The 22,992-nt window shown below is 42.6% G+C and overlaps 1 protein-coding gene across 5 annotated transcripts in view; it reads right to left on the bottom strand.

Moving 5' to 3' along the window:
* Nucleotides 1–22,992, bottom strand: part of FAM172A (family with sequence similarity 172 member A) — a 427,259-nt gene that overhangs the window by 349,810 nt on the left and 54,457 nt on the right. For all 5 annotated transcript variants that reach the window (XM_019516886.1, XM_019516889.1, XM_019516887.1 and 2 more), the window contains one exon: nucleotides 6,523–6,588. In XM_019516886.1, coding sequence (XP_019372431.1) covers nucleotides 6,523–6,588 — 66 coding nt within the window. The remainder of the gene's footprint in view (nucleotides 1–6,522; nucleotides 6,589–22,992) is intronic.

Raw genomic sequence — 22,992 nt, 5'->3', positions numbered from 1 at the left:
GACAGTGAAAGGAGAATTAAAAGTGGTGCAGAAAGTAGGTAGTACCTGGATGGAAAAGCAGGAGGTGTTAAGAGGCAACGAGAAGATTTTATAAAGACCTATACCAGAATAAGGAGCTAGACAGGAAGAAGATAAAAGATTTTCTGGAAGAGACTGAAGAGAAAGTAAAGGATGAAGAAAAGAAGATGGAAGAAAAGATAAGCTTAAAGGAAGTGGAAGAGTGCTAAAAAAAACGTTTCAACAAGAGAAATCACCAGGAGAAGATGGACTACCTATGGAAGTTTACAAGAATTTTTGGGCATGGGTAGGAAGGGACATAGTGTGAGTTTCTGGGGGAACAGAGGTGGCAGGGAAAGATTTTACAACAGGCACTGTGATCTTACTCTTCAAGAAAGGGGAGAAGAAACTCCTAAAAGACTGGGGACCGATTACACTTCTTTATATGAACTATAAGTTAATGCGCAAGACACTGGTTTTGAGGAAGAGGAAAAACCTCCAGAAAATAGTACATGAAAACTAAGTATACACAGTACCAGGTAGAAGGATCTCCAAAACAATCAGAGTGACCAGAGATACACCATCCCACATCTAATTAAGGACAACAAACACAGTTATAGCAAACATAGATTTAGAAAAAGTATATGACAGACTGGATCATCATTACATATTTGAAGTGCTAGGAAAAACACGGTTCCCAGAGAAATTTATATGTTGGATAAGGCTATTGTATAGGGAAGCAGAGAATCAAGTACAAATTAATGGCCATCTAAGCAGAGCCTTTAAAATCCATACAGGAGTGAGGCAACTCTATTTGTGTGTAGCATGGAACCATTAGCTCAAAAAAATAAGAGACAAGGTCATAAGTGAAATAAAGATACCAGGAGGGGGAGAGGTAAAATGTGTATTATACATGGATGATATAAATGTAATAATTAGAGAGACATTCAATGCAAAGGGTGCTAAAGCATCAGAGTATGGAGAAGCAACAGGGGCTAAACTAAATAGATTAAGAAGCACCAGATTGGGAGTGGGAAACTAGAGGGACTTGGAAAAGATGGGCTTTCAAATAAGAGAAAGTGAAATTAGAGTACTAGGGATCCTGTGGGATGCCAAGGGGAAAGGTAATACAACATGGGACAAGGTAACGACAAAGATATGGCAAATACTTTGGTTATGATCCTGAAGGATGCTCTCCTTTGCCAGAAAAGTGGCAGTGGTTAATGCTGTGCTACTGCCAATTATTCTATGTACAGGAACTATATTCCCACCAATGTGGTGGCAGATAGCAAAAGTACAGAGGGAAATGTGTGTGAGCTTCTGGAATGCCAAACTAGAAAAGCTGGCAAGATCTGAACTGTACAAAGCAAGAGAGATGGGGAAATGGGGGCTGCCAAATTTGGGATTATTTGTCTATGCAAAATATGTAAGCATGGTATGCAATGCGATAATGGAGGGAGAGAGCAAAGCAGTGCATATCACCACCCAATTTCACACAGCTGCAATTTTGAGGAAATGAGGAGTATATCAGATGTCTCTGAAGAGTCCATGGGCATGGCAACCAATGATTCATTACATCAGGATGGAAAGTTTCATGCAGAGATATAAAGTAGGAAAGGTAGGAATGGAGGTCTTGAAGGATCATAAGAAATTGATGAAAGCGCTAAAGGAGAGAAACAAAATGGCACCAATGAGAAACCTCTTGGAAGAACAAGCGAAGCAGGTGCAGGGAGTTGTGGCAAGTAAACAACTGGGAGGGGAACATGATGACCTAGCATGCATGATTGTGAGAAATATCTTGCCAGTGAGAGCTGCAACACAGATGGGGCTTGATGAGCTCATCTAGATGCTGAAGGGAGTGGTGCGGGGAAGATGAAATGGTGCGACGTGTTCTGGGAGAGTACGCATGCAAAGGGGGTGTTGGAAAAGGTCCACTGCTTTCTAAGCATCACCAAAATAAACCCATTGTTAGCTCAGGAGATGGCAGTATATTAAGGGTGGTCAAAATACAGCATTCAGGCCAGATCCAGTCCACCAAGAGATTCTATCTAGCCCACGGCAGGTCCCCCAGCTCCACCCAGCCCAAGCATAGGGGGTAGCCCAGGCCATGAGTCATGCAGCTCATCCCACCACCCCTGGGCACAGTGGGGTGGTGCAGTGGCTGGCCCCAGCTTTCTGGCAGCCCCTGTTGCAGTGGATCTTTCTGCCTGGCTGCCGCTGCCAGTGTCTCCACTACCACTGCCAGACCCAGTCATGCTGCCCAGGCACCATAGCCCATCGCAAATAATTGCCCGCCCCTGTATTATATGGACTCATACCAAAGGGACTGAAGGAAATTTATTAAGGACTTTATTAGCATGCTTAAAACTAATTTATGGAAAACTCCATTTGAAGGGCTGGCTTTCACTGAAAGGAAGTGCCTGAACCTGGGGCTACATTAACTGAAATTGTACATTGATTGGGACAAGTAAGAGATCTGAGAAGAAGCAGCAAAGAAGAAATGCAGGAAAAAGGACTGGACATGCTGGTTTCACTAAACCAACAGAAAGGACTGGTGGGAGGGATGGAGAGTTTCAGGTGGTTGCTGAGCTAATAGTTTTTCATAGGTTTCTACATGAAAATAAGTTCTGTAACTCTTTGGTGGGAAGCTGATGTATGTTATTTAAGGGTTTAATATATGTAGCTGTATGTTTCTGGATATGTAGTTGTTTTTGCAATATGAAATTTTGGTAAAACAAGGATGCTTAATAAGTGACACTATGTAAGTCTAGGATGATAAGTGTATTTTTAATATCATTTGTAAAAAAAAAAAAAAAGTTCCTATCAGCATATTTGCCCAATGTGGGTCATGTGTTTTATAGTTATGTTCAGTGCAAGGTAAGGGAGTACAGGCTAGATGAATGGACTGTAAGATGAATAGAAAGCTCAGGTTGGAGCACCGGGCTCAGAGGGCAGTAATCAATGGCTTGATGTCTTGTTGGCAGCTGGTATCAAGTGGAGTGCCCCAGGGGTTGGCCCTGGGGCCAGTATTGCAATTCATATGAAATGTCTTCATCAGTGACCTGGAAGATGACATAGAGTACACCCTCAGCAAGTCTGCAGATGACACCAAGCTGTGGGGAGTAGTAGATATGCTTGAGCGTAGAGCTAGGAATCATAGTGACCTAGAGAAATTGGAGTACTGGGCCAAAATAAATCATATGAGGTTCACCACAGACATAGGATGGAACAATCCCATGCACTAGTACAGGCTGGGGGCTGACTGGTTAGGCAGCAGCTCTGCAGAAAAGGACCTGGGGGTTACAGTGAACAATAAGCTGAATACGAGCCAAGAGCGTGCCCTTGTTGCAAAGAAGGCTAACGGCACACTGGGCTGCATCAGTAGGTGTTGCCAGCAGGGCGAGGGAAGTGATTATTCCCCTGCTTTCACCACTGGTGAGGCCACATTTGGAGTACTGTGTTCAGTTTTGGGCCTCCCACTACAGACAGGATGTGGACAAATTGGAGAGAGTCCAGTGGAGGGCAACAAAAATAGTGAGGGGGCTGGGGGACATGACTTCTAAGGAGAGGCTGAGGGAACTGGGCTTATTTGGTTTGGAGAAGAGAAGACTGAGATGCAGATTTAATAGCAGCCTTCAACTACCTGAAGGGAGGTTTGAAAGAGGACGGAGCTAGACTGTTCTCAGTGGTTGCAGATGCCAGAACAATGAGCAATGGTCTCAAGTTGCAGCAAAGGAAGTTTAGGATAGATATTAGGAAGATTTTTCTCACTAGGAAAGCAGTAACACACGGGAACAGGTAACCCAGAGAGATGGTGGAACTTCCATCCTTGGAGGTTTTTAAGACCCAGCTAGACAAAGCTTTGGCTGAGTTAATCTAGTTGGAAATGGCCCTGCTTTGAGATGACCTCCTGAGGTCCCTTTCAACCCTAATTTTCTATGATTCTATGAGTGTTGGCTGTATTTAATCAATTTCATAGTTCATAGGTGGCTTCCATTGCTGAGCACATGCTTTTTTGGCAGCAGTTTAATAATAGATATTGTATTTAGTGAGATTTCCTAGTATGTGATTATAAAATGAGGAGCTTTTTTCCCCATGCCAATTGGGGGGAAAAAATCTCATCTTGTACTCAAGTAAATAAAGTAGTTTAGTTTAACAAGTTGAGCCAGTATTGCAATTCATATGAAATGTAAGCTTTCAGTAATTTCAGCTTTGTGGCTAGGGAAGTTAAATCATTCTAAATTCTACTAGTATGTTACTGGAGATGCAATGTTTGATGGTGGATTTTATTTCTGTGAATTACATATATCTTGCAGTATATTTAAGTTACTAATATATACGTTAAATTAAACTGTTCTTTCAAGCCTTTCTGAAAGTGTGGTATCAGTTTGCTTGAAATCCTGTTCATGTTTATTTGGCTTTTATACACACCTGGTCAACTTCCAGTTTTGGGCAGCTTCAAGAACTGTACGAATCTGGCTCTTTTTCAAAAAAAATCAACCTTGCAAGTTTTGTGGGTTTCAGAATTTTTTTTTTTTAATTTCTATGTCAGTATGAAACAGTTGCATGAAACATTAGACTTGAAATTCTGTGATGAAAAATGTTAACTTCTAAGAAAGCTACAAGAGAAGATTCAGCCCAGAAGCCTGTAGGAGAAAGAATTTGGAGGAATAAGTGGTGAGTGGAAAACAGAGTACGGCTAGCAAATGGAATAAATTGTTACTGAAAAAAGAAAGGGATAGAGCTGTGAATTCTTGAAAGGGGAAGTGACGGCTTTCTGAAATCTAAAAACTAGTGTAAAGTGAGCAAAGGTTCTGATCGTATGGTTCTTCAGCTACTAACTAGCCTATTTATTTTATAGTCCTTCCAACATACTCCCACTCTTCTCTTAGATTTAAGCATGTATGTGAGATTGGGATTCCCAGCACCAAATCGCATTCTAGATTTATGAGTAAAATATGGTTTTAGATAGAGATGACTAGTTCATTTTTCTTTTTCAAAGTCTCATGGTGTTGATGTCCTGCTTATATATAACAGCGTAAAGATCAGAATGCTTGATCAGGAAAAAGGGATCTGGTTTTTATGCTCGTCTCATGTTTTAGCTTGAGGAAGTTAAAACACACGTCCTCTGTCTCTCTCTAAAGGCGTCTGTACTGAATAAAGCAATTTTGTGGACATACCCACACTATCTCTGAATGAGCGCGCTTGACTCCTCGAAAGTGCAGTATCTGCGCAGTCTAATTAGCATTGTTGGAAAAACAGGATCTACTACAATCCTGGGTTGAGCACTGCACTAACACAACTACTGCTCTCTGGTACCCAAGCCAGCTGATTCAAAGCTGGTTAGGGTATCTCTGTAAGGTACTGCCTATGTTGTGGGGACATACCCAAGGAATCTGGAAGTAGGAAGAACACCTTTCTAGACAGTGCCTCCAGGCAGAGGGAGAACCATTTGTGCTATGTGCTCAGTCTGGGGTTTACAAGGTTGAGAAGGGAGACAAATCCAGCTCTCTTCCCCTCACCACCGGTGTTTCCAGTACAGTATTTTCTGTTCTTGCTGCTATGATAGTGGCAAAACCTGATCTTGGAATACTCTTTTTTTCCAAAACCAGGTTTTGGAAGGCTGCCAAAATTTTCCTGAAGCAAGAGAAGGAAATGAGAATTTGTAATGCTTCATATTCTACCAAATCTGAAGGGAAACTCAGGGGACAAAATAAAAGACAGTTGTGTAGCCCAAAGTGATCTTCCACACTGAATATTAAAGGCCTACCATGAACAGTGGAAGTATGAGAGCTTTTCAAAGATCATAAGAATCCTTTATAATGGAAAGTGTTAGGCAGCTTGCATAGAGAGGTCACGACTATCTCTCACTACAATACAAAAATACACTGTAATTGCAGAGTACAGTATGTGTATAGATATAAATATTTTAATATGTGTGATTTCAGGATAGCTGCATTATTCCTGACTGGTGATAATATACCACCCTCATGTACTCACATACATGCCTCATGATACTGAAAAGATTATTAAAAGGTGTCTTAAAAAGGTATTTAAAATATTTGATTGAGACCACTATTATGGGTTTCTTTTTATTCCTCTGCCTGTAAAGCCAACTGCCTTTCGTTCTTTCAGTCCAATTGCATGGATCTCAGGGGAACTATAAACGCTTCTCAAAGCAATTTATAGTTTCCTATGCAAACTTATCACAATTTTAAAGTTCTGCTATCTCATTCTTGCTGGACTAAAAGTGAATTTGAGGCCCCCACAGAATTCCCTCACGCCCAGGTAGATCAGATACATTAAAAAACAGATAGACACACTTGCCAACATATTTCTTTGCCTGTGTGTGCACATGCTGCATGCATTTATTGTTCCAAGTCAGCACCTTCTCTGGGCCCGAAGCACAGCTGGTATTATCTGTGTCCAGCATCCAGCTGCAAACTCCTCAGGGCAGGGACTCTTGTCTGTGTGTGCAATTTGCAGTACCAAACAAATGGCAAGATTGAAAAAAAACTGACTTACTGGGAGAGTTACTTTTTTCAAGTGGCATTCCTTTTCCAGTAGTCCATAGATATATTTAGTAACGATCTGCAAAAATGAAACAGAATTTAAGGCACTTACACAAATTGCTCATTCATTCGTAAGTCTCAGAGAAGTAGGTTGATCAAAAAGTATTTCTTTCAAATATTTGTGCATATTTTGCTCATATAACTAATTACAAGACGTGAAGCTTCATGAAAAAGGTTCCTCCCTTCCTCTTAATATATGCAGCTTGCTTGTACAAAGCAATCCTAACTATACCTGTGACTCTACCACCTGCTGCTGTGTGAATAATTATGTGCCTCAAAACTAAGGATTATGACCAATTAATGTATACTCAGGGGTACGAAAAAGGCTCTCTTTTTTCAAAGAAATACTTTAAAAGCATTTCTTCCATGAGCAGGGCTCCTGAAACCCTCTCCCCTGCAGGTTCACTTCATGAGCTACACAGTCACCCTTGCCATTTCTATTCACTGAACAGGAGAGGGGCAGGTCAAAGGTGTTCTAAATAGGAAAAAAAACCTTGACTTTCCCCACCAAGCGGGGAGGGGGGGGCAGAGGAAGAGGGTTAAGCCTATAGTCCTCAAGTAGAAATAAAGCTGAAATTAAGACTTGAAGCAAAAAAAATTAGTGAAAAGACCCAGCAAAAATCAACCTAGCCACACGAAACATTGAGAGATCCTTCCTTGCTACTTCAAATTTAACAAAGCTTGTCAGGACTTAAAAGGTATGCAAAATATCTTGGGGAACTTTTTTTTACCCTTACATACTGAGAAAATTGATACATTAATTTTGGAGTTCAGCTGTAAGACAAATTCTCCATGCTTCACTCATACTGGATTACAAAAACAGTTATAAAGTAAGTGCTTGGACTTCTCTGGCTACAGAAGTAGAAACAATGGCAAATTAAAAAGGGGGCAAAAGTGCTCATTAAAAATCTCAAATGGGGGCCTACCACTTCATTTGAACCTGGGGAATTACATTTAAATTCCAGACTGAATACACAGTAGAAGACCTTTGGTACAAAATACCAGTCAAAGAAAGAATATTTGGGTGCAAATACACCTGGTGTTGCCTAATCCAATCCCTCAAGGCCTCAGTTAGAACCATATAAACCCCCAGCATATTAAGCAACACCAGAAATGAAGTTGTAACAAAAGCTCTGAGTGAAGGCATCTTAACAATGCACTATGAATTTAGCAAATAGGTGTGAAAGCATAAGCTTCCACTTTAATTTTACAAATTCAAAATTACCAAATAAAGTTTCAATGAATTTCAAGAGTCTTTACTATACATATGTGAGCAGCTGTACTATACAAACATTTAGAATATATCTGAATCAATTCAATGAACTGATGAAAGCAAATTAAAAAGCAAAAACAATGCTGAAAAGGACAAAAACCTTTACTAGGATTACATGAATTCTCTACTATTCTGTCCAAATACACTTACTGACAGAATTACATTCAAAAACCTTTAAGGCTTTAAAGAAAATCAGTCTTACTAAACATTAGTATCTACAGGGAAACTGCATTTGGAGAGGGAACTTAGCTGTAAGCAATGAGTTGATTTAAGACATGTTTATCCCCTAAGCAGTATGTTAGGAACATGCATACAGTGTAATTTTACCTCCAGGGCCAAACTGTTTATGGCTCACTGAAATCAACTTCAGTATTATGCCAACAGTAAAGCAGTTAAGTTCCTGCAGTCTCAGATGCTGATGGTGTACAGACGTTTAAATTAGTATAATGATAATACGGCCTCAAACACAGGGATTTTATTTTTCATGCTAAATCTCGGCATGTATCGACCTCCAATGGCTAGAAGAACAAACTAATGTATCAAATATACTAAAAGGACATTTAGGGGGAAAAACATATTTGCTGTGAAGGAAATATATATGAGATACTATTGATAAAAAAATACCTTTTTTTCTTTATTATTAGTTTTCTTTTCCATTCTTCTTCCCCCACCCTCTACCTTTTTATTTTTCATTTTGATCTCATCTATTTAGAAGATAAACTCCTTACAGTTTGTATATATTTCTCCAGAGTCTAGCACACAATGGGACTCCAAACCCGATTGGCCCTGTAGCTATTACTCTAATAAAATTAATGAAAAAAAATCAGGAGTGCTGACACAGTCCAACTGCATAAACTGTTATAAACAATGAATGTAGTCTATATATTTAGCTAGGATGTCATTAAATACAGCAAGGACAGACATTATCCTAGCAGATGAAGAGCACCAAAATACATTAAGAATCTGGCCATGCCCTCTACTCCAGAGGCTAAAATAGGTGGAATGAAATATGAAATATTCAATTACAATGTTATGCAACCCCATTTTTTTTTATTTAGATGGAACAGTATAATTGCTGTAATTGCTGCTATTTATACATATCTCAGAGGGCCAGCACAAACATATCCCAATTTAGAACATGGCTGAATGAATATATAACATAGCTTATCTAACACTACAATTAGAAACTTCTGCATTTAATGACTTCTGATATTACTGATGATACACAATTGTCCAAATAAAAAGATAGTTTTTAAATTTTACCTTTTTGTCTTTTCTTTAAGGTATATAGAAAAATGTCTGTGCTTAATTCATAGATTCATAGATTGTTAGGGGCTGGAAGGGACCTTGCAAGATCATTGGGTCAACCCCCTGTACTAGGCAGGAAAGACAACTGGGGTCAAGTGACCCCAGCAAGGTGATCGTCCAGTCTCCTCTTGAAGATTTCTAGGGTAGGTGATTGCACTACCACTGGAGGGAGCCTGTTCCACAATCTGGACACTCTAGCTGCGAAGAAGTTTTTCCTAGTGTTAAGCCTGAAATGGTCTTCCAGGAGTCTGTGGTCATTACTCCTGGTTTTTCGCAAGGGTGCCATGGTTAACAGTTGTTAGCCAAGCCCCTGACATATTCCCCTGATGTAGCAGTAAGCTGCTACCAAGTCCTTTCTCAGCCTTCTCTTTCTTAGGCTGAAAAATCCCAGGTCCCTCAGCCTTTCCTCATATGGCTTGTTGTGCAAGTCTCTGATTATACAGGTGGCTCTTTTCTGGATTTTCTCAAACTTTACCATGTCTTTGTTGAAGTGTGGCACCCAGAACCAGATGCAGTATTCCAGCTGTGGTCTTACCAATGCTGAGTAAAGTGGAAGAATCACTTCCTTGGTTTTGCTTGAAATGCACCGATTGATGCATGCCAGAGTATTATTTGCCCTGCTGGCTACAGCGTTGCATTGATGGCTCATATTCACTGTGGTCTATTATTACCCCTAGGTCCCTTTCAGTTGTGGTGCTAGTCAGTTTGGTGCTGCCAAGCTTGTAGGTATGTTGGGGATTGTTATTCCCCAGGTGAAGCACTTAACGTTTCTCGACACTGAACTTCATCTGGTTCTGATCCATCCAACTTACTAGCCTGTCTAGGTCCACCTATATCTCCAGCCTATCTTCAAGCGTGACCATGCTCCCCCATAACTTGGTGTTGTCCAATAACTTGGCCACTGAGCTCTTCACTCCCACATCCACATCATTGATAAAGATGTTAAAAAGAACTGGTCCAAGCACCAATCCCCGGCCACTTCTCGCCAGGACGACACAGATCCATTCATTAGAACTCTCTGGGTCCTACCCCACAGCCAGCTTCCTACCCACCTGTCATGCAGTTAAGTACACAATCCTCCAATTTTCCCATGAGATCATCATGAGATACCAGATCAACGGCTTTTTATAAGTCAAGGTATACAATGTTGACCTCCTCTCTCTTATCCAGGTGGTGAGTTGTAGAAGGAGATGAAATTGGTAAGACAAGACCTGCCTGCGACAAAGCCACACTGGCTGTCATTCAGAATCCTACCTTCTGCAAGCTTATCACAGATAGATTCCTTAATGAAATTTTCCAGGATTTTCCCTGTCATAGAAGTTAGGCTAATTGGCCTATAGTTACCCAGGTCCTCTCTCCTTCCCTTCTTGAATATAGTCACAACACTGACCCTCTCCCAGTCCTCAGGGACCTCTCCAGAGCACCACAAGTTTTGGAAGAGTTTCACCAGGGGTTCTGCAATGACTTTCACCAGCTCTTTCAGCACTCTCAGATGAAATTCATCTGATCCTGCTGACTTATATATAATTTTTTTTAACTGATCACACACAAGTTCATTGTCAATAGCAGGAAAGCTGTCATTCCCACCATGCCCATTCTGTGCCCTATCTTCTGGCATGATTTTACCCTTGGCCCAGTGAAATACGAAAGCAAAGTAGTCATTCAGGAGTTCAGTTTTCTCCTGAGCGTCAGTAACCAGCTGTCCTGAGTTGTTGAGCAATGGCCCTACACTCCCATTTGTTTTCCTCTTGTTCCCTATGAACCTAAAGAGGAACTTCTTGTTGTCCTTGATTTCTGTTGCTAATTTTAGTTCAGTTGCTGCCTTAGCCTTTCTAATCTCCCTACAAGTGTGGGCCATTTTTGTATAGTCCTTCTTGGGGACTGTCCCAAGCTTCCATTGTTTGTACACCTCTTTCTTCTTTAAGAGGACCATGATTTCCCTGTTTAGCCAAGAGGGCTTCCCAGCCATTTTGCTACCTTTCCTCTGCATGGGAATGGACTTCCTTTGTGCTTCAAGGATCATGTCCTTAAGGAATGACCACTCTTAATGCATTCCTTTTGCCTTCAGTCCCTGGCCCTGCAGCACTTCCCCTGCTATTGTTCTGAGCTTGCTGAAATTTGTATTTTTGAAGTCCAAAACTTCAATCCTGCTATATAATTTGCCTGCCTTGCAACTGACAGTGAACAGACAGTAATCATAGCTATGTAAATAATCTCAGATAGTCATAAGGCACAACCTCTTGGTTCCAGACTCTCCAGAAGACAAGACACCAAAAATCTAACTTAATAAATCCGGGACCTAGTTAAATAATTTGGTAGTGGCAATCCCTCAATTTGAAGAGATTCTTTACCATGGCTCACAGATGGGTCTCAAGGTGACTTAAAAGCCCAATTCTTGAGCCAAAAGGCCCACCTGCAGATGTTACAGGTCTTTCACAAGGAAGAGTAAGCCATAGGCCAGGATTTTTCTCCTTTCCTTCCTTTGCACCCTCTTTTCTGCTTCAAGGGTGAGATGTTTTACCTTGAAACTGGTAGTTGCTTGGTTGAGGTTGTGGCAGCACTGGAATTGGTCAGCAGCCAGCTCCTCCCAAGTCTTGATATTGGCATCCATTTTCTTCAGATATGGCTTCATTGTGTCCTTGTATCCACAGCAAGATCTTGGGGCATTACTAAGCTTGGAGTAAAGCACTTATTTTGGGAGTTGAGTCAGGCATCCACAACCCATCCCTGGCCCAGCAAAGTTGGTGCTTGAGGATCACCAACTCAATGCTGGTAACACTGGCTTTAGCAAGGATGCTGGCATTTGTGTTGCAATCTTACCATTTGATGAGGAGGATTTTCCGGAAGCCTCATTGTTGCTGCCTCTCCAGGCTTTTGAGATGACAACAGTAGGTCATCCATGTTTCACATCTGTAGAGGGGAGTGAGGATGATGGCTGTATTGTAGACCTGGATCTTGGTGTCTTTCTAAAGATTGCATAGTGATACACCAAATCAATTTCTGAAAGGAGACACTTGAGCACAAGATCCTTTGCTGGACATCCCCATCTATGTTCACTCTGAAAGACATAGCTATCAAGGTAGGGGCCAATTACCTCCAGAGTCCTTTCCTCAATGGTAATTTGGGGAGGGAGGTCACATTTGTTGCCTGAGACAGGCTGGTAGAACACTTAGTCTTCTCAATGTTGATGGAGTGACCCAAAGTTCAGTAGGTTTCTCCGAAAAGATCCAGCATGGTGTGGAGGTTTTTCTCAGTGTACACAAGGATGCCGCAGTCATCAGCATATTAAAGGTCCGGAATAGTTGTTTGAATACTTTGGTCTTAGACTGAAAACATCCCTTATTGAAGAGCCCTCTACCTGGTTGGTATTCAATGTCAATTCCAGAAGAAAGGTGGTCTGTAATGAGAACTAAGATGACTGTCAAAAAAGTGGAGAATAGAGTTTGGTTGATGACACATCCTTTCTTGACTCCAGTTGAGATGATAAATAGATCTGTCTCTGATTTGCTACATAAAATAGTCACAGTCATCTGGTCATAGAGAAACCTCAGGACCTTGATGTACTTCTCCATCCAAATCTGGCCAGTATTTCCACAAGTCTTTGCAACTAATGGAATCAAAGGCCTTAGTGAGATCAATGAAGGCCATATACAGCATCTGATGTTACTCCTGACACTTTTCTTGGATCTGGTGCGCAACGAAGATCATGTCAATGGCCCCACAAGATGGTATGAAATACATTGAGATTCTGGCAGGACTTCCTCAGCAAGAGGTAGCAGATGGCTCAGGAGAATACAGGCAAGGGTTTTCCCTGCTGTGGAAAGGAGAGCAATAGCTCAATATTTCCCACACACAGACTTATCTCTCTTCTTGAGGATGGTATTCCTCAGTTCCCCAAGGATCTCTTTGTTGTCTCAAAAGTGTAGAATAATTTTATAGAGGCTCAGTACCAGTTCCTCACAGTCAGCCTTCCAGATTTCAGCAAGTATGCCATCTGGTTCAGTAACCTTGTTGCCATCTGTTTCAGTAGCCTTCCTTGATGGTATGCCAGACTTCTTCTAAGATAAGAGGGTTGGCAAGGGATCCTTTTTCAGGGTGTTGGGGATGGATTCAATGGTCCTATCCACTACAGTGGAATCATGGTTCAGGAGTACCTCAAAGTGCACTTTCCTCCTAGCTTGGATAGATTCAGTGCCTTTGAGGAGCACCGAGACATCCTGCAATCGCAGGAAATTAGGACTGTGGGACACTGGGCCATAGACGGCCTTCATTGTCCAGAAAAAAATATGCATGTCATGTTTTTCAGCAGAGATCTGGGTCTCCTTGACTTAATTTTGCTAGCTGATTTTTTATTTCCCAGTTACTTCAAGCTTTGACTTTGAGGAGCTGATACGTATCCTTCTTTTGCTGAGATAAGGTGTCATCTTGCCATCTTTCTTTAAGGTAAATGGAAAAGTGTCCATGTTTAATCACAGCTACTTAAATAATCTCAGTTAGACATAAAGGAACAACCTCTTTGTTCCAAAGTCTCCAGAAGATAAGACACCAGGAATACAACTTAATAAATGGCCTAGTTAAATAACTACATTCTTCAGCAATAACTTTTCCAGCAGAAGTCATCCTTCATACTGTTATTCATTCCACCTTGTGGAGGGCTGCCATGAGTCATGTCTAACTCTGTTTCACCTGGTAAAGGACTCTTCCTATTAACTTGGTACCTTCATCTGATGCTAAAGGTGTTGGGGAACAGGCAGTTCCTTCCTTCCAGAAATGGAAAATGCCATCTCTATTCCTAATTCCTACTCTACTCCCAATTCCAGTTTATCAGGAAACTACATCATTAAGCAACTAACCAAAAATTCCAAATGACAAGACCCAGTCCTCATGAGGGACTTCAGTTACCATAACATCTGTTGGGAGGGTAAAACAGCACTGAATGGGCAGTGCAGCAGATTCCTGGAATTTGTTGGGGGTAACTTTTTGGTACAACTGGTGGAGAGGCCAATTAGTGGGGGGAAGTTATTCTTGATTTGCTACTCACAAACGAGGAATTGGCTTGGCTTGAGACTGTAAAGGTGGAAAGCTACTTGGATGACAGTGGGTGCCTCTACACATGCCACTAATGCTATAAAAGCTTACTGCACAGTAAGCAAATATGCTCCCAACAGGGATGGGCTTCTGGGACTGAAGATTTCTCAAGATCTCCCTGCCCAGCTCAGGGCTGGCTGGGAACTGTCCTACTTCTGGGACAACTCCCAGCCAGCTCCAGGCTGTACTGGGATTCCCCACCCACCCTGGAACTGCCTGGGAACTGTCCCACTTCTGTAGCAACTACAGCTCCACAGGGATTTCCTTGCCCAGCCCACAGCTGGCTGGGAACTGTCCTGTTTCTGGGGAAGACCCTAGCCAGCTCTGGGCTGTGTGCAGCAGGGCTGGTCAGGAAGCAGTGGCGATGTGTAGGGGGTGCATGTGCACCCCGAGAGCACCGATACAACCCCTGCCTGGCCATGCTTGCCACTTAGGTGATGGGCTGGGGGGGCAGGCAGGAGGGCTGGTGCCCCCCCTGCAAGCACCAGCCGATCGCTGCAGTCACTCCCAGAAGTGGCCACAGCCACTCCCCAAAGCAGCTGCAGCAACTGGCCACATCGATTGGCAGGATCAGACATGGGGGGACTCTCCCCTCCCTTGGGTAGTGAGATTAGCAGTGGGGGGACTGCCCCCCCAGTTGGTGGGACTGGTCACAGAGGGGGCACATGCCCCTGCTGACTAAGACGGCACCAGTTGCCCATGCCAGGAAGTATCCCACTTCTGGGGGCAGCTCCAAGCCAGCTCCAGGATGTACCCTAGAAACTGAAGGAACTGGATGAGGTAATTTCACAACCACTGGTGATCATCTCTGAGAACTCATGAAGATCAGGTGAGGTCCCAGATGACTGGAAAAGGGCAAATATAGAGGCCACCTTTAAGAAAGTGAAAAAATGGTTCCAGGAAATTACAAACTAGTCAGCCTGACCTCGTCCCAGAAAACAGGTGACCTGGAAAGATTATGGAACAGGTCATCTAGGAGTTATTTCTAAGCACCTGAAAAAGAACAAGGTGATCAGGAAGAGCCAACAGGGATTCATCAAAAGCAAGTCACTCCTGACCAAACTAATTTCCTTCTATGACAAGCTATGTGGATAGCTGGAGAGCACTGAACATGATATACCTTTAGCCTAGCAAGATTCTGAGACCATCTGCCACAATATTCTTATTAATACGTTAAAGCTGGGGTTAGAAATGTTTTGACAGAATTACTGGAGAAATGGTCCAAACTCAATCAGATGAAATTCAATATGGAGAAGTTCAAAATCCTGCATTTGGGATGGAATGAATCATATATACATGCAACAACTGGGGAAGGAGTGACTGGGCTACACTACTGGATAAACAGACTTTGTGGTCACAGCAAACCATAACTTGAATATGTGCTCTTGTTGCAAAAAAAGCCTGTAAACTAGACTGTATTAATAAGAGTGTCACTTGTAAATCAAGGGAAGCGATTTTTCTGCTCTATTCAGTGGTAATGAGGGCCTCATTTGGAGTACTGTGTCCAGTTTTGCTCCCCTTGCTTCAAGAAAGATGTGGACAAATTAGAAAGAGTCAAGTAGAGAGCAACAGAAGTGACTGGATGCCTGGAAAATAACATATGAGGATAGACTGAAAAAACTAGGGCTACTTATCTTGAAGAGAAAACTGAGGAGCAATCTGAAATCAGTCAGCAAATACCCAAGCAGTCATTACACAGAGGATGGAGGTAATCTATTTTATGTGACCAAAGGGGAGCAATGGTCTTAAATTTCAGCAAGAGAAATTTAGGTTGGATATTAAGAACTTTCTCACTATCAGAATGGTTAAACATTGGACCAGGCTGCCCAGAGAGGCTGTGGAATCTCTACCCCTGAATGCTTTTGAGAACAAGTTATAGAAACACTTGACTGGATAGTTTAGTCAGGGATGATCCTGCCTCAAAAGCAGAAGTCTGAACTACATCAATGGGGGCCAACTTTTTTGGCAGGTATGCCACAAATTAGCTCTGCACTCTCCCTGAGTGCTGCTCCAAACCCTTCTCCCTGCCTGGTCTGTTGCTCTGTTTCCTGCCTGCCTTCCTCTATGCTGTCTGTCCCCTCCCCACAAACCATGTGCTACATAGAGAGTTTGCCTGTGCCATTTGTGACATGCGTGCCTGCACTAGATGACCTCCTGAAGTAGGTCCCTTCCAACCCTATTATTCTATGATTCTATACTTATTTCTATATTTATCGAACAAATAACTGTACTAAGAAGCTACCAAATTGCAATAAAATTAATTTTACAAGTTGGCTTAACCACTGGATCCCTAGGCAGCTGAACGGAAGGCAAAAACCAAAAGCATGTTACATTATTGTGGCAGTGAGGAAAAATTCCTTCCTAGCTTCAAGATGACTAAACAAGGCCCATAATCCAGTCTTACTGTAGTCCTAAACAGTAAGAAGGAGCTTTCTTCCAAGTATGTATTTGAACTCCTGTGCAGAGAAGCAATAAGCTTGTGCTGCAGCCACTCAGGTACAAAGCCCTTCTCCTCATGCCTGAAAAAGATGAGAAGCAGGGAGCTGAAATCCCTATAGAGGTTTTCAACCTTTTTTAAGGAGTGTACCCCTTCTGCTGGGTATTTCTCCTGGACTGTACCCCCTGGACGAGCTGGGAAGAGGGGGTCCCCTGGCAGCTGGTTGACAAGTGGTGGGGGTACCCCAGAGGCCAGCTGATGAGCAGGGGGTCCCCTGGTGGCCGGTCGATGACAGGGGCGGCAGGCAGCAGTGCATGGCAGCAGGCAGCAACAGCAGGTGGCAGTGTGCTTCTCAAGTACCTCCACTTCTCCACACCACTTTCACGTACCCCTTGAGGCCTTCCCAAGTACCCCCAAGGGTACATGTACCCTGGCTGACAACCCCTGTCTTATGGGGACATGGCTTATCTTTCTGTGACACCTCTGAAGCTAACAGAGATGGGAGACCCTGATGTGAATGTAGCAGAGTGAGGTTATTTGTTCTGAGTTATTAAAATTATGAGCGTTTCTCATGTGTATTAAAAATAAGGCTCCTCTATATATTACATGCAGCATACAATTACCTGGTTAATTAAACAATTGATTTATACTGGCTACATATGCAAATTAACTATGGTGCCTTAAAAAGGTCCAACCAGCTATAAAGTTATTGCTGGAAAATCTGTAATAACTTTTTAGCTGGTTTCTATCCAGCTTTAATTTGCCTGTGCCTTGCAGCAGGGAGATCACAGCAATGTATGTGATCCCTGCACATGCACATGCACGTGCAGCATGGCAGGAGGCACAATTGTGTGGATCATGAATTAGATCCCATCACGCCTTTACCTGCAAGTGTATAGGGGCCCTAAGATTCTCTTTGCCACTGATATTTTCAGGCTGGTACTACTTTTCTATCAATAAATATTTTAACAACTTTACCTTCAAAATAGAAAAATATAGAGACTTCTATAAAAGATAAACCTTGGGTTCATTAATACCTTTCATGGACAGCAAATGTGCTCTCCAAACACTGGTCACAGCAAGCATTATGTTTTTATAATGAAAAAAGCCTTATTGGTGATTGGGGGACAAGGCAGCGTGATGATGAGAAATGTAATTTATTACACTTTTCAAAGGATATAATCAACAATCTCCTACATATACAGTGAGGCATGACAACAGTGTCATCTGCATCCTTGCCTGTAAGTCCTCTTCGTATACGTAATGCAAGGAGCTGATGTCCCAATCTATGTTATCATACATCTGCAGCCAAATTGAGATCATTTTCTGCCTGGTGTGAACATTAGAGCTGTAGCTCCTACTCTCCATCTAGTATGTGAAGAATTGATTTCCTACATATACAATTATGTTTTGTTTAAAAATAATCCAAGCAGAGACAGAATCCTGCAATATGAACCTGATTTCATGCTCCCAATATTTCTACTGTTCTGTATCCAGTAAGTATGTTTAGGTTTTACTTTTTTGTGGTGTTTTTCTTTTTAATAATGGAAAAATTGGTCATATTCTCAAGAGAGCTCCGATTTTTTCTCATTTCTCCCATTTAAAGATAAGTCGTAGAAATAAATGGCCAGATTTTGAGAGAAATCATCTCATAATTTGCTGAGCACTTCTGAACCTGTCCTTTATTAAGGGCCAATACCACCTCTGAGCTGGGGCAATTCCTTTGAGGAGCTCTGTCTCCTTTGTGCCCCTTTTTTGCTCATGAAATAAGAAAAAAATTGGGAGGCCTGTAATCTAGGCCTCAGGTCTCTAATACGGTGGACCCAAGTCACATCCATTTAGATACATTTCTTTTAGAATGGATATTTCAAATCTGTAATCTTAACTGTGTTCTTTATAAAGATCAAACAATAATTGCATAGAGACAAACAAAAACCAAAATGTTCAATTTCTGACATTTCTCTGCTATTCAGTAAACAGTTGTATAATTCACTGGCAAAATACATATAATTTCCCTCTAGATGGCTCATCCATATAGACAATAACAGCTTCTTCCTGTTACACTTTTAGCACTTTTAGCTGAAATGGCAGATGTCTGTTTTACTGATTATAGAGTTATTCGGCTCCAACCTTCCCTAACACATACAGAGTGTTAAGGACAGAATTTCCAATTTGCAGTTTTCTTTTCAAAAATCCTTGGAAATTACCTGACAAAGGAACTATGTTAAAAGATTGAAAGATGCAAAGTCAAAGACTCAAAAGTTAGGAAATGCAAGACTTAAGGGGGATCCACTCAACCTACCTTAATTCAACCCACTTGGTTGAATATATTATGAGTCTCTAATTACATGCCCATCTACTTATTCTAAAAGATCTCTACCCATTCAGTGAATAGGATAGGGAGTAAATGAGATAGAGGATTACAGGAAGAGAAAAGACATACTTTCCTGTTAGCACTGGAATTCAGAAGAGATCAGTTCTACTCTCACCTCTCCAATGGTTGCAAGACCATAATGATTGCACCATATTCACTGGCACAAGGGAACTATTTTAAGGGAACAGGGGAAACCAACATTCTAGCACATTTAAATTCGTGAAGCCTTGACTTTGCTTTATTTAAGGCTGCTCTTGCATGTTGTATATATTTTAGCTTCTAAAAAAATAATTGTTTAACAGAATGATTTGTAAAAAAAAAAATCTTTGCAATCTACCATGCCAGAGCCAAGTAAGCTAAAGATCAATTGACTTTTATTAGTAAATGTTTAGGATTGGGAACCCAAAAAAAGATGACAAAGCTGATAAGGAAATACAGATTGCCTGAGCAAGGGACTAACAATAGAGGGATGGGGGTGAGGAGGGGAACGCAACTAGGTCACAGGAGATACAATGCTACCCAACTAAGCCCGGGGGTGGGGGATGGGGAAAGGGGAGGGAGGGGGTTCGCGACACTGAGAGATAAAGGAGATAGATACACACAAACCCATTACAATGGTCCGCAATGGTGGAGGAGGTGGTTCGAAGGAAGTGTCTCAGTCCATACAGAGTCTCATCACAGGGGTCCTCTTTGGGTGGAGCGGGGTCATCTGTGATCGAAGAATCCTCTCGAAGTGAAGGTTCATCTGGCGCAGAGGGGGGACGTTTCAGGCGGTCCCCTCCGGGTCCGGTCCAGTGGCAGCTCATCTGGTGGGGTCAGAGTACTGGCTGTGGCCTGTGATGTGTTCCACGTAGATGTCGCGGGACCAACAGATGGTGTTGGACACCATGAGGCAGCGCATCAGCTTAGTGTAGCGGCAGGAGACGTGGCAGGCATGCAGGACGCTCTTGTTGCTGGGGTCCCAGGCTCCGAGTGTTCCCACGATGAGTGCGTTGACCGTCATATCGTAGCCGCAGCCCCTCAGGGTGTCAGCCAGCGGGGCGTACTTCTCCCGCTTGCGAGCCTGGGCATCGGTGAAGGCTTGGCACTGGTTCTCAAAGGGGATGGTGATGTCCACGATCATGACCTTCTTGGCCTCTTCGTTGGTGATGACTATGTCGGGTCGCACCTAGCTCTCACAGCCCAGGACGGTGTGGTTCATGGAGATCTCCCCCACCGTGGCCAGGATGGTCCTCACCAGGTGGTCCTGGACAGCGTTGTGGTGGAGCTGCCAGGCTTTGGTGTGCAGCTTGCAGCAGCACAGCACATGGGGGAGGGTCTCTGCCACATAGCTGCACCATGGGCACCTCTTGTCCCAGTGGCCAAAGCACACGGTCCCATTCAGAGGCAGGCAGTTGAGGCAGGCACGGTGGAGGAAGTGCCAGTCCACAAGCGTGTGAAGCTCCCGCTGGGCATGAAGTGGTTGCTAGCGTCCCACTTTGAGGTGACGTCCAAGACCTTGCCCTGGTCGGGTTTGGCCCTCAGGTCGCCAGTGTACTTGTTTCGGACGGCGTCCTTCAGAAACCTCTCCAGGAGGGTCCTTGTGCGGGGCATCACGGTGATGCGGTTGGCGTGTGGGGCTGGTTGCAGGGAGACTCCCAGCTCTCGGCACTCCTTAGTCCAGGTCTAGGTGCAGCCAATGTGTTTCCCAAGGCGGCGCGTGGCATTGCGGGCTCGGCTCCACAGTGAGGCAAAGTCCCCACCATCTCGGCTGAACTCGCCCTCCAGTGAGCTGCTGAGGAAGGTAGCCAAGTCATGTCTGGTTGGCTGCCTCGCATATCTACATATGGCTAAACTCCAAGAGAAACTGAAAACTAAGGGCCAATTCAAGAAGGTTTTTAAACATTTGAACAGTCCTATCAAAATCACAACGTTAGACATCTTTAAAATGTGAATTCTGAAGGCAGAAAAACAGAAAACAGGTGCCACAGGAAACTCATATATTCATTAAGGACAGAATACGTTATAAATTTTAAAAAATCTGTGTACACAGAGTAGGGGAAGAGAGAGCCTTCCTGCTCATTGCTGGGTAGCTCAGTTAATAGAGAATCATGGCTTTTAACTGCAGATCCAAGGTTCAATTATCTGTGCAGGTCCGTGCTTCTTTTGCCAAACCAATGATGGTGGATGCCAGGGACAGTAATAAATAAGGGGAGTAGCTCACTCTATCTGCATGCGCCTATAACTCCTGCCACTGCCAGAGATAGGATACTGGGGTCTATAGACCACTGGTGTGACATAATATGGCACTGCTTCTGTTTGGTGCTATGCAATTACTGTTTCATGTATCCAATCCTATCCCTCAGTAAGCAGAGGCTAAACCATGGCAATATAGCCCCTTTTATTCAGGGGTTAAGCTACCTGGCTTAGTTTAGTTTCCATTTATCATAGGCTGGTAACCTATCTGTCCATAACCTGAAGTTTTGCAAAAACTTAAATGCTAAATCATAACAACTAGAAATAAAAACTGGAGGGGGAGTAAGTCTGGGAAAGGTTCATACTAAAACAAATCTAGTTTTTAAATAATAAAAAAGGAAAAAAATCACAAATAGAAAGTTTCAGCAATCTGACTGACACTAAAAAGAAAAAAAAAAGGAAAAAATAACTGACCTACTGGTGACCCTGTCCAAAACAAAGATGAGCAAAATACACCATAACTCAATTATTTGTTTTATAACACCTACATACTACTCCAGCAAAGTTGTTACAGTATACACCATGTCAAAAATCCATGCCAGGATGCAAGGAAGTGCACTGAGCCTTGGTAACAGAGTCCCTTCCCTGCTGTGCTTTACATCCTGATTCTCATAATTTGGTTTTCTCTGATGTGAATTCCCATTTTCAAATACAACCCTGAGCAAATCTATCCACTAGCATGCAATATACAAGAACAAGTTAGAAAATCCAGGGCACAGGGAACAAGTAATAGGCAAAACAAAAAAAAACCATTCCAGTCCCATAGAAACATTGATAGTTTTTAAAGAACAGTTGCTATTAACATTTATTAAGAGGGCTGAATATAGACTTGGAGAAAGAATTGGAGAAAGGATACACATCTAAACCATTCTTTCAAATACAGCATATACCACTTGCTACTAGAAGTCACTGATATCCATTGTTCATTAGGTTTATGAGAATAAATTAGTCTTTGATACATTCCTTACCCACAAGTATTCGTATCACAAAAATAATCCATCACCACAGTTATCACTCTCTAGATAGTCTCAGCAATAGGCTTAGTAAGGAGACTGAACTACCCTCTCAAAGTGATTGTTCATGTCAGAAGTGAGGATTATTGACAATTTTTACACTCATTCAGTAGACTTCTGTTTTCAGGGATGTCAACCCCCAAAATGGTCCATGTCAGAATTCTGGGTCAGTTTTATAAAGGAATGTCACACAACTGCACTTCAGTCAACAGCATGCTGTTTCTGCTGGGCAGTGTCCTTTTAGCATCTGTAAATTTCCTTATGGTACATTAAAATGCAATTTCTTTTCAGCCATGTGTTAGGAGGTTACCAATCAACCACATGCTTTCACAACTGCATAATGGTCATTCCCAAATAAGGTGATAGTTCAGCATTCTGCTGTATTTTACACAAAGGTTGCCTATACACGTGCAGTAAGGCCACACAATGCATCAAAGCAGGCTCGATAAATTGAGTCTGCTGGAGCATGATCATTACTGTGCTCCAGCAGATTCCAGCATCATGTGTGTCAGCATCCCCATGCTGAAAAATACCAGTGGGGGCGCTTTAATTGAAGCTCATTCTATGAGCTTCAGTAAAAGTGCCCCTGCCACCATTTTTCAGCACAGGGACACCGATGCACGTGACACTCCAGCTGCTTTCCTTAAAGCGGCTCTCAGAGCCACTCTAACTAAAGCACCTCCCCCCCCCCCCCC

This window comes from Gavialis gangeticus, unplaced genomic scaffold (assembly GCF_001723915.1).
Source record: "Gavialis gangeticus isolate Ggan-Ray unplaced genomic scaffold, GavGan_comp1, whole genome shotgun sequence".
In the NCBI taxonomy this organism is placed as follows: domain Eukaryota; kingdom Metazoa; phylum Chordata; order Crocodylia; family Gavialidae; genus Gavialis; species Gavialis gangeticus.
The sequence above is the reverse complement of the archived record's forward strand: the minus strand, read 5'-3'. Positions and strand labels throughout refer to the sequence as shown.